Here is a 12,719-nt window from a genome sequence, read left to right as displayed (position 1 = left end):
GCAGTGTAGTTTTGTTCGTATGAGCTTCTGAGTCGAAACATGGTCACAGTGTTGTTCATGAATCAATGTGTGATATCCAACTTTCACCGAGTAGTCAACTTCATGATCACGAGTTCACCACCTTATTCCTCATCCTAAGCAAAAAGTCTCATCCACCACCTACAACAACACATAAATATATGTCATATGACAACTTAACAATACGTTGGAACTAACATAAAAGCTACCTCCCTCAAACCAATGATCCTTCCAAAGAGACGTCTTTTGCCTATTGCCTATCGACTGATACAAACAATCATCTAACCACCTATTCAAACTCATCCCCACCATTCTCTAACTCTAGACAAATCTCTTTACCACTCAAACACCCTACAATCCTATCAACCCCCAATCCACCCAGTTCTATATTCGAACACATTTTATACGAAAGTTTTCTACACATTCACACCCCGCAATTAAGACTTAAATATGCTTTAAGTTATATGGTGGAAAATTTCCAAAATCAATAAAAAGTGTTTATTATAGAATAAACACAATGTTCAAGTAAAACACTATGCTATCATAATTAACTACAAACTCAATGTTCAAATAAAACACAAACACTTAATGCTAGTCAATATTGCAAATTCTCGAGTTGACCAAACATACACATGTAGTATACTCTAAAATTAGTAAAAAAATAGTATTGATTAATACACTACTATAGAATAAACACAATGTTCAAATAAAACACCATCATTAGGAACAAAACATATCCTCTCATAATTTACCACAAACACTGTAAAAAATGTGGGCTCATAGTCACCCTAAATTCATAGCCTTTCAATTACATGCATCCTTTCCTATACTTATCCCTTTTTATTCTAGTCAATACACAGTTTCCTCCATTCGCAATTTATCATCTTCAAACCAACCAACCAATCATATTTGATCTTGCATAAAAAAAACACGATTTACCAAAAGAGAGACTCATACGCATGGCAAACAATCTCAAACATGCTTTATCACCTTTAACAATAAATAAACACTACTAGCATGAATCATGATAGATAGAAGTAACGGCATTAATTATAGTTCTCCACTCTTCTCATACTTCATCAAATTACACCTTACTTAAACATTTATAATTAATATTTATTTTTAATTAAATAAATATATGCCACGTGTAGAGAGAAAAATGATTATGCTACATGGCATCACCCCCAAAAAGAAAGTAAAGTTGGACCCACCTAACTTTGACCAAAAAAACGGGGTTTTGCTTTGGCAGTCACGTCACTTTCCACGTTATAGCGCCAATACGTTTTTGACTCCATTTTTTCGGGCAGCGGTCACCACCGTTCGGGCACTTTCACTCCTCCATCAAACAGATAACAATTTTCACTCTCTCACCACCCGAAAGAGAAACTGTGTCTACTCTATACTGTCTTCACAAACTCAAACGGAGCAAAACATTTTTCATTTTCCTTTTTTATTTTCTTTTTTCTTATTTTATATTTATAATAATTATAGTAATGCTGTGATACTTTTTGGGTTTTAATAAAAAGTTTATTTATTTTTTGGGATTTCAGTTTCAGTACAAAAAAGGTGTTTTTTTACGAGATCGGGTTCTGAGTGTAGTGAGATTTGGGGGTTAGGGTTTATGGTCATTTTGATTTGTTGTTGCGGTAGTGGTGGTGGAGGTTTGTGATGGTTTACTGTAGTGTTAGTTTTTGTTTGGATCTGAGGTTATATACTACATAATATTCAAATGGAGACAAAGTTATGTGCTTTTGCTTTTATTTCGGAGGTTTTGTTTTTGTTGCTCCTCAATCCACTATGCTTGATTTCTGCTAACATGGAAGGTTTGTGTTAATTTCATTCGTTTATGTTTTGAAAACATGTTTGGTTTTTTTGTTTTTGTTGTCTGTGTTTGGTAAATGTTAATGTCGTTCTTTTTCTTCCTTAATTGCTGGTTGTTTATTCAGGCTATGTATGTTGTGTCTTTTGGACTTTCTGTTCCTGTTTGCTTGTTGATTTGTAGCTGGAATGTTGTAGAATTTATGGATTGAACCATCATTGTCATTTATTAATTTTTGGGATAATAAGTTCTTGAAAGATTTTACACATCTTGAGTCATGTAGTGCCTTTTAAGGGAAATGCCTTCTTGTTTGTTATCTTATCATGTGTTTTACATGTGTTTATGCTTTCTGAAATCGAATTGAAGCCATGAAATGATTACTCATATGTGGAGCATCAGTGACAATCATGGAATTCGCAACACCTTTTTGATATTTCTTCATACTTTTTATGTTTATTTAGTTAAGGAATAGTGATTTTGAGACTCGTTTTGGTTTTCTTAGATGCAATCTCTAACTGCTTTACCTTTTAAGATTGCTATTGAAGATGATGATTTGTGTTTTGAAACAGGTGATGCTTTACATAACTTACGGACAAATTTACAAGATCCTAACAATGTTCTGCAGAGTTGGGATCCTACACTTGTTAATCCTTGCACATGGTTTCATGTAACCTGCAACAATGATAATAGTGTCATTAGAGTGTAAGCTGGTTGTTCCTTGATATTGCGACTTATATTATCGTGTTGTTTGAATAGCTCTCAATATAGAAGATAAATTTTCTGATGTTCCTTTTGTTCTTTTCTTTTGTCTATTGTCAGTGATCTGGGAAATGCTGCTTTATCTGGCACACTTGTTCCACAGCTTGGTCAACTCAAGAATTTGCAGTATCTGTATGTTGTACTTTGACATTTTTGATGTTCCAAACCAATGTTGTTTTTTATTTTAGCATTTAATCTTCCAAGGGCTTGGTTAGTGAAGTGGTGATAATTGCTTCAGTGTTTTTGTTTCTTTGTTTTTTTTTTATGTGATACTTTACTCTTTTTTACGGTAGTTTCATGAGAGTTGTTTAAGATAATGAAGATTTAAACATGTTTCTTTTGAACACTAGTTGATGATGTTTATCTTCCTATGACTCCATCCTGGTTTTAAATGATTAGTTTCATCATTTCAATGTTGTGGGGAACATGGTATTCATTTTTGCATTTGAAGCTTAAAAAATGGATTTCAGTTTCATCGTATCACTATTTCATTTTGAGAAAACTATATCCTTTTGCAACTGGGTTACTCTTGTACAAAAGGCTGGTCATGCTCTTGGAATTATGAAACGACTTCACTGATTGAACTATCATGGAAGTTTTATTCGATGCTGATTTTACAAACTATTGATTTAAATATATTATTTATACTCGACATTTTTATGTATGATAGGGAGCTTTACAGTAATAACATTACCGGTCCTATTCCTAGTGACCTGGGGAATCTTACTAACTTGGTGAGCTTGGATCTGTACCTGAATCAGTTCACTGGCCCTATCCCAGATTCATTGGGCAAGTTGTCAAAATTGCGTTTTCTGTAAGTGCACCTATTGCTGATGGTCTTTCTATATTTTTAGGGAAATGCTAACCAGTGCCCTCAGGGCAATGGTTAAGCATTCCTAAATAGTAACTTTAACTCGGTAATCTGCGTATTTAATGCCTTGAAAATTGAAATATTAAAATTTCTATAAAATATTTTCTTTATTAGGAATGCTTAACCATTGCCCTGAGGGCACTGGTTAGCAAGACCCATATTTTTATCTATTTCGTGGACATTCTTTAAATTTGTTTCTCGCGAAAAACATTCCTCTCCTCAATGATGCTTATTTTCTGTTATATATGATATATGTTGGTGTGTTTGATAAAAGGAATTTGTTATCAAGATTGATATTAATACTGTTTCCTGGAATGTCTGTCTAAGGATAGCCGGCTTAATAACAACAGCTTGATGGGTCCTATTCCCATGTCACTGACTAATATTTCAGCTCTCCAAGTTCTGTGAGTTCTTTTTAATGTCTTACTGTGTACTTGATTTATTTTTTATCATTAGTTTGCAATGCTAACATTTATATCTTATTCAATAAACGCAGGGATTTGTCTAATAACCAACTCTCAGGCGTGGTTCCCGATAATGGCTCATTCTCATTATTCACTCCGATCAGGTTCCTACTAAACTCTGTTCTATTTTTACATTCTTCAGCTCTGCTTGTAATACTTCTATATATTGACTTCCTTTTTGCTTACAGTTTTGCAAACAACTTGAATCTATGCGGACCAGTCACTGGGCACCCTTGTCCTGGCTCTCCACCGTTTTCTCCGCCTCCCCCCTTTGTCCCTCCACCCCCAATTTCTGCCCCAGGTAATCTATCTGCTGCAATTTATCTTATGATATAACAATCTAGCTGTCGCTTATACCTGTTTGCCTTATACCTATTTGAAAAAAGCAGTAACTTTCGAACCTTTGGTTATTCCTAATTGTAGGAAGTGGAGGTGCAACTGGAGCGATAGCTGGAGGAGTTGCTGCTGGTGCTGCTCTATTATTTGCCGCGCCTGCAATTGCATTTGCATGGTGGCGTCGAAGGAAACCACAAGAATTTTTCTTTGATGTTCCTGGTGAGCAAGCAATCCTAGTTGAATGACTACTACATTGGTTGTGCTCATTTCATGGATAGTATTTAACTTCCTTGTGTACCTTGCAGCTGAAGAGGATCCTGAAGTTCATCTTGGGCAGCTCAAGAGGTTCTCACTTCGAGAGTTGCAAGTTGCAACCGATACTTTCAGCAATAAAAACATTCTTGGAAGAGGAGGGTTTGGTAAGGTGTACAAAGGACGTTTGGCAGACGGCTCACTGGTTGCTGTTAAAAGATTGAAAGAGGAGCGGACACCTGGCGGGGAGCTTCAGTTTCAGACTGAAGTAGAGATGATTAGCATGGCTGTGCATAGAAATCTCCTCCGTTTACGTGGGTTTTGCATGACACCAACCGAAAGGTTACTTGTTTATCCCTACATGGCTAATGGAAGTGTTGCCTCCTGTTTAAGAGGTAGATCTCTATTCTCCCTTCGAAGTTTCTTGAGGAAGCCACTAGACTTGACTCTTGTATGAGGTTTACTTAAAACTTATTTGAGCTTATATACTAGCCTAACTGTTTGGGAGAGCTTACTACTTATGACTTGCTCGCAAGTTGCTTTCAGCTTAATTTTACAAGCTCTCCATTGTAGTTTAATAAAACAACATATAGTTTATATTGAAAACAATTTGATTTTATTTTATTTCGCTCAAAAATAGCTTATACATAAGTGCTTATGCTACAACTACTTAATTGAGTTGTTTATCCAAATAGGACCTTATTCTGATTAATTGCTCAACACAATATTTCATTTAATACTTGTGATTTTGTGTTTGCATTATTCTAGAGCGTCCTCCACATCAAGAACCACTAGATTGGCCAACAAGGAAAAGAATAGCTTTGGGATCAGCAAGGGGTCTTTCATATTTGCACGATCATTGTGACCCAAAGATCATTCATCGAGATGTGAAAGCTGCTAACATACTGTTGGATGAGGAGTTTGAGGCTGTTGTCGGGGATTTCGGATTGGCAAAACTTATGGATTATAAGGACACCCATGTGACAACAGCTGTACGTGGTACAATTGGGCATATAGCTCCCGAATACCTATCTACCGGCAAATCTTCAGAGAAAACTGATGTTTTTGGTTATGGTATCATGCTTCTTGAGCTTATCACTGGACAAAGAGCTTTTGACCTTGCCCGGCTTGCAAATGATGACGATGTTATGCTGCTTGATTGGGTATGTCCAGTGCAAATGCATATGCTTCTGTTTATTATAGTTTATTTATTCAATTGAATTTCATTACATGCAACCCTTTAACAATTGTGCACTCGACTAAACATGATAGGTAAAAGGACTTCTGAAAGAGAAGAAGCTTGAAATGTTGGTTGATCCCGATCTTCAAACCAACTACATAGAAGCGGAGGTAGAACAGTTAATCCAGGTTGCGTTGCTCTGCACGCAAGGTTCACCCATGGACCGGCCTAAGATGTCAGAAGTGGTGAGAATGCTTGAAGGCGACGGGCTGGCAGAAAGATGGGATGAGTGGCAAAAAGGGGAAGTTCTACGGCAAGAAGTGGAACTGGCACCTCATCCCAATTCTGATTGGATTGTTGACTCTACTGAAAATTTACATGCAGTTGAATTATCTGGTCCAAGGTGACCCTGTCACAGTAGTAATGAATGGAATTATTTGTGACTTATTTTTTTTAACTAAAAAAGTTTTCTCACTCTTTTTTCTTCTTTTTTTGGTTCTTTCAAGTACCATATCCTAATTACAGCTCTTGTAAGTCTACTGCATTATATTCAATTACATTTGTGCATAGGGGTCGCTTTGTCAAGTTACAATTTGTATCATCTGCTGCTGTTTGATGAAGTGATGTTTACTTAGATGAATATTTTTGTACACCCTTGTTTTATGCTCGTTCAATCTACACTATCAAATTATGATAAGATGCATTAGAGTGGAACATCTTAAGACTGGTTAATGCCAATGACACATCTAATGTCATTGTATCACGGAGCCATGCCCTGTATGAACTATGAATCAGGGTGTGAAAAACAAAGTTTCTTACAAAAGAATGGCAGTAGAGTTTCTCATGACTATGTTTTTGGACAATTACTTGTAATGAATCCGTTTGTTACAGTTTATTAAGAGTTTTTAATTATTTTACATTTTTGTTAATGAAAACTAAGAAATTTAAAAAGAAGAGTTAGTTTAAATAACTTTATATAAAAAATTATTTGAAGTATTTTGTCTTTTTCTTTTAATAATTTTTTCAGGGTAAGATTTAAAAAGAAAATACTTAAAATGATAAGTTATTTTTAGTATATTTTTTCTCATAAAATCATGAAAAAGTGACATCTTTTTGAAAATATAAGATTTCCAATTATTTTTTGAAAATATTAATAATATAAAATAACATAACATAATAACAATTAAATATATTAAAAAACATATTGAATAAATGAAGTTTTTTTAATAACCCGCTTTTTCAATTTTTTTTCCAAAATAACCACACTTTCAAAATTTTTACCAAATTAACGACTTTTAAAAAAAAAATAATTTCGCCACACAAAGGAGACGCCACTCTGCGTGCCACATGCACTTAAAATAGAGAGGAGGAGCCATCCTGCATGGTGCATGCTCCTGTGTCATGCCATGCAGGATGACACATGCACTTAAAGTTTAAGTGCAGTAGCGGTTTAGTGCGGCTACTCAGTTGTTTTGGGTTTTTTATTTTTATTTTTTGAATAAATTAATAATAAGTATAAGACTTTGTTTAACAATACACAATTTTGAGCTTATAGCTTATACGTCCATATGACAATTTAGACCTGTTTGGTAACGGTCTTTTCATCACGAGCTTATAACTTATTTTGTTAACTTATAGCTTATTTTGCAGATGCTATTTCAAATAGCATTTTAGATTATATCTTATCATTTTTTTCTTCCTTTTTTATCCTTAATATTTTAATAAAAATCCACTTTTATCCTTTATAATTATTTTAATTTAAAATGAAATAATTATGTAGTAAATATCTTTTATATTATTTTACGTTTATAAGTTAGTTGAACCGCTAATTTTATCAAACACTTCAATTAACATCAGCTATCAGGCTCAACCATCAGCTATAAGCTATAAGCTATCACTCATCAGCCATCAGCTATAAGCTATAAGCTACCAGCTATCTTATCAGTCAACCGCTATTTTTACCAAACATACCCTAAATAAAAATAAAATTATTATAACATTCATTTGAAAATACTATTACAAGACATTTGCATAATTTTTTTACCGACGTCCTCGTCCTTCACCCAAACGCCCGCTGGTAAAACAAACACGCCTAAAAACTTGCCTCCAAGGTCTTTGATTTTGATCTTCTGGAGGTGGTTCTTGTATGTTCTGGTTTGTCTGAGGCAGAGGTGTTTGATGCGATGGTACCTGGACAATAGTTGCATCGTATAATCTTCGACCATTTCTCCCCCAACTTGCGATGCTTCCAAAGAGATCCGTGCCCATGTTGCAAAACTAGGTCGACTCGGTTAGGTTACTTGTGGGTGAGGTTGTTGGTAGAATTGGGGATGATGAACCGGGTTGAAAATGAAGCATTTAGTCTTGTGGGTTTCAAAATCCATATGATGGTTGGGTGCTTTGGTGGTGGGTTGTTTGGTTGTATATCGGTTGGATGTTATGGTAGGAAGGGGAAGTGTCATACGTGTCATCATTGCCTTGGTAGGATGTGGTGGCAGCATAATGTTGGCGGTGGTAAGGGTGTTGTTCTTGGGTTTGTGTGTGTGGCATGAATTGTTGGAGTGGATGTGGTGGGGTATTGTTGTTGTGTTTGGGTGAGTTGACAATATTGTTGTGGTTGGTATTGTTGCTGGGTTTGGTATTGTTGTTGGGGTTGATATTGCTGTTGGATTTGATATTGTTGTGGGGTTGGCAAGTTTTTAGGCGTGTTTGTTTTACCATCAGCTATAAGCTATAAGCTATCACTCATCAGACATCAGCTATAAGCTATAAGCTACTGTTTCACCCCAAAATTTGCCCTCTTTATTTGAGCTATAAGTTATTAACGACGTTTATTTCGTCATTCAAAAATTGAAGAAAAATAATAAAGAGTTTTCATGAGTTTAAGAAGATAAGGTGTGAAAAATGGTTTAAACAGTGGAAATACAAGAAAATTCGCAAGTCATATTTAGAAGGTGATATGAGCTGAGTTCCCGCGTAGTCTTGACTGTTTCGACGATATCTACAACTTTCGTGTTCGGCTCGGAAGCCAATTCTTTGAGGAAGGTCGCCAGATTTGCAAATTACTTAAGGTTTCACAGTGAAAAACAGTGCTGAATGTAGGGTTTCGGACCTCGGAAAATTCATATCTCCCAATCCGCTCGTCGGATTCACTTGAAAATTTAACTGGAGCTCCGTACCATCATTACCAAGATTTCATATGTTCGGACCAAAGGCCAATTATGCATGTAAAACTCCCAGCATTTTAAAGATCAACGCGTTGTTTCGGTAAAAAGTGTATTTTCGAGTGTGTCGCGCCTAGTTTGAAAATTCATAACTTCTTCGATTTTTATCGTATGAAGTCCACTCCGGCGGCATTTTCTTGGAAATTTCGTTAGCTTCGATTCTTCGTCACACATGCCTGTTCAGATTCTGAGCCGAAGATAGGATTTTATCGAGTTCTTTGAGCGGTACTAACAAAATTCTGCACAGTCGCACCAGATGAGTCGGCGTTTCTCGCCATTCAAACGCGCGTATTTTCTTCATCGCTTATCGGATTGAGGTGATTCTCGCGGAGATGAGTTACGAATTTGGTCATCTTCGCAATGGCATTGGTTTCGTTCCGAAATTTAGAGCCGAACCGAGTTTCCTTAAAAACGAGCCAAAATAAGACGCACCGAGGGCAATTTGGACATTTCGTGTTGACAATATATAAACATTTTGCTCTTCACAAATCAGGGGGGGACTCTCATAATTTCAATTCACCAAGTTTCTTCACAAACACTTTCTCCCAATTCTCTCTCAATTCTTTTGAATCAAAACCACAAATTACATAAAACTTCCATCAATATTCATCAATTTTCTTCAAGATCAAGAACATGGATTGAAGAATCAAGATCGAAGTTCGAATTTCTCTTCCTCTCTCCATATAGACTTGCGCGCCCTCTCCTTCTCTCACTTCGGATTTCGTTCGAGTTCGTGTTCGCGTTCGTTCGTGTTCGTGTTCGCGCTTCGGTTAGATCTTCATTCGGTAAGCTTTCGGATCTTGAATTAAGTGCTTAATTGTTGATTATTATGTGAGTTTGAATCCCGATCCGCCTCTTGTTCTTGATTAATGGATGATTGATGATGATTGATTGTTGAATTTGCTCATCTTTTGCTCGAATTAGTCGTGTTCATGTGAATCGCGTTTGAATTGATGTTTGATTGTGTGTAATTGATATCCGTTGATGATGAATTGTGGTATTCGTGTATGGATCTATGATTCAGTGTTGATTTTGTGTGCATAATTGTTAATATCCATGTATGTTACTTATGTCGCACTCAAAGTGTTTGTATAAATGCATGTGGTGCACTTTTGCTTGATGTTTGCTTGGCTCGACGCGTCACACTTTGCATAATTAAGATAATTTTACTTGTGGACTCATGCTTAATTCATAGTTTGATGTTTGCTTGTGATAATCGCCTATGGAATGATTTTGGATTGAGTGCGAATGGCTCCGAGATCTTAAAAATACATAAAAACATGTTTTGCTACGCCAGGAACCGGGTTGTCCCAGGCGGGAACCGGTTCCCACTCAATCCAAAGTTTTGGCCTTTGAGTTTTAGTACCAGGAACTAGGAGTGGGAATAGGCCAGACCAGCCTACAGGGGCCTATAGTCTAGCCTACTTAAGGCCATGCCAGGCCAGGCCTATTTGATCAAAAGGCCAGGCTTGAGCTTTTTTAAAAGCCTATTTAATAAAATAGGCCAGGCCTAGGCTATTAAAAAAGCCTATAAAGCCTTATAGGCCGACCTATATATATATATATATATATATATATATATATATATATATATATATATATATATATATATATATATATATTAAGATTAGTCTAAATAGGCTGGTCTATATATGCATATATATTAAAAAAAGTGTTAAATGGATTGGTCTATATATGCATATATATTAGAAAACATGATAAATAGGCCGGTCTAAATGTTCATATATATGCGACCTATAAGGCATCTTAAGTAATATGACTTAATTGAAAATATTAATAAGAAAAAGGCTTTTAAATAGGCTTTCAGGCCAGACCAGGCTTTTAAAAAGGCCAGGCCAGGCTAAAAAAACGAGCCTATAGTAGGCTATAGGCCAGGCTCAGGCCTTGTATGTTTATCGTAGGCCAGGCCCAGGCCTTATAAAGCCTAGCCTAGCCTAGCCTATTCCCACCCCTACCAGGAACCGGGTTGTCCCTAGGTGGGAACCGGTTCCTGCGTTGTTTTTGCCCTCTGTTTTTGTACCAGGAACCGGGTTGTCCCTAGGTGGGAACCGGTTCCCAGCTGTTTGAAATGTTGATGGTTCTGTGTTTTTGTACCAGGAACCGGGTTGTCCCTAGGTGGGAACCGGTTCCCAGTTTTCTGTCTCTGGTTTTTAGTACTAGGAACCGGGTTGTCCTATACAGGAACCGGTTCCTGTGTTCAAATTTTGTGTTTTCTTTTATAACTTCAATCTTGCATAACTTTTTACTCGTGACTCCGATTCGCATGTTCTTTATATCGTCGGAAAGCTTACGAGACGTACTATCTTACTAGATGCTTAGTTTTCATTATTTTGTAGATCATCCATGTTTGATTTCTCTTTGATATTTCATTATCCATTTCATGTTTACATTACTTGTCCGTTTCCTTTCGCTTTATAGTAATAACGCAATTCCGATTGCGATGTTTGTTATCTCTAACTTGTGTGATAGTGTGCAAGGCCTTGGGATAGTCACCGATCGACGATTATTATCCGAGTGTTCCGCTTCACTTGCGGACACAATCCTATTCATCTGTATCGTGTTCTCATCCGGGAGACACGATCCTTTTACTTTATACTTGCTTGTTTGGTTTGCTTGTCCATCTTGCAGGTGTATTGTGATTGTGCTCGACGTGCGTGTCGATCTTTGCGTGTTTTCATGGCTAATCGGTGTGCTGACCATTTGCTTTTGCTTTGCTAGCTCGCTCGCGGGATTCTTAGTTTCTTCGCTTTGCTTCGCCTTAGTTTACGGATCATCATCCGTTTGGTATTGATCCCGTTTCATTTTACTTTTCTCGCACTTTATCGCTTTCTCGCATCATCCAATAACATGAGAAGTAGGACCTAGACATTCATCTGGCCAAGTCCTCGAAAGAGGCTCCGTTTTTGTTGGTGTGTTTATATTTGTGCTTTGCGGCAGGGAGTCACGGTGTAATAAGTCCTATATGGCACTCCGTTAAGTCCTCATGGAAGGCACGCGGGAAGGGTTAGCAATCAACCCCCGCCTAGTTTCATCGAGTCCGTTTGGTATGCGCACGCTTCGCGTTGCTCGCTTCCGAACTTGCAAAAGATCTTGTTATCGAGTATGTCAGGAAAAGGGTTCATGCAGCCAGACCCCCGCCTATCCTATAGCTCGCGTCGCTCGACGTTGATGCTCGGTGTACGCACACACCGTTTTCCTTTACGATCCGTGACGGCTTGGTTGCTGAGAGGGGTCCGCCCTCTTGTCTATGGCCCGATCATTTTTGCGAGGTCTAATGCTTGGTTGACTTGGGTCGATTTGCTCCCCTTGGCTATGGCGGGACCGCTTTTCTACCATTCGGTCAGTACCGTTGGTTTTGTTTGCTTTACGAGCGGATGCTCGTTTGTGTGCTATTTGTGTGCTTCCCCTTTATCTCGTAGGTTGTTAGTTTAGTTTAGATTTGCACCCTTTGTATGATAACATTAGGTAGCAAGCTTTCCCCCTTAGCTTAGGTCTTCCTCATGCATCTTTTAAAACACAAACCACACTCTTTCATTTTCTTTTCTTAAGAGCTTGTTATTTCCGCTCCATTCCCAGCATAAGTCTCCAAAGGTCGAGCAGCGGAGTGCGAATGTAACTCGTTCACCTAAAAAACACAAAACAAATAGAAATTAGTTAGCCGAGCTACGGTAGCTCTGATTCTGCAAAACAGATACGTAGGCAGCGGGGTAGGGCCCGTGCGAGCACAATCCTTTCTTTTCCCTACATTCTGCATGCATTTTAGTCCAGATTAGCA

At 37.4% G+C, this 12,719-nt stretch overlaps 1 protein-coding gene across 1 annotated transcript; it reads left to right on the top strand.

The window, feature by feature from the left end:
• Positions 1–1,306: 1,306 nt before the first annotated feature.
• On the top strand, positions 1,307–6,349 carry LOC131642100 (somatic embryogenesis receptor kinase 2). The gene is made up of 11 exons (XM_058912383.1): positions 1,307–1,841; positions 2,407–2,539; positions 2,657–2,728; positions 3,267–3,410; positions 3,800–3,871; positions 3,964–4,035; positions 4,120–4,232; positions 4,355–4,486; positions 4,573–4,914; positions 5,288–5,682; positions 5,792–6,349. Exons 1-11 carry the CDS (start codon positions 1,748–1,750, stop codon positions 6,104–6,106), a joined length of 1,884 nt encoding a protein of 627 aa, XP_058768366.1. The 5' UTR covers positions 1,307–1,747; the 3' UTR covers positions 6,107–6,349.
• The last annotated feature ends 6,370 nt before the right edge of the window (positions 6,350–12,719 follow it).

Source organism: Vicia villosa, unplaced genomic scaffold (assembly GCF_029867415.1).
Source record: "Vicia villosa cultivar HV-30 ecotype Madison, WI unplaced genomic scaffold, Vvil1.0 ctg.004479F_1_1, whole genome shotgun sequence".
NCBI lineage: Eukaryota > Viridiplantae > Streptophyta > Magnoliopsida > Fabales > Fabaceae > Vicia > Vicia villosa.
Note: the sequence above shows the minus strand (reverse complement) of the source record. Positions and strands in the feature narration are given on the sequence as shown.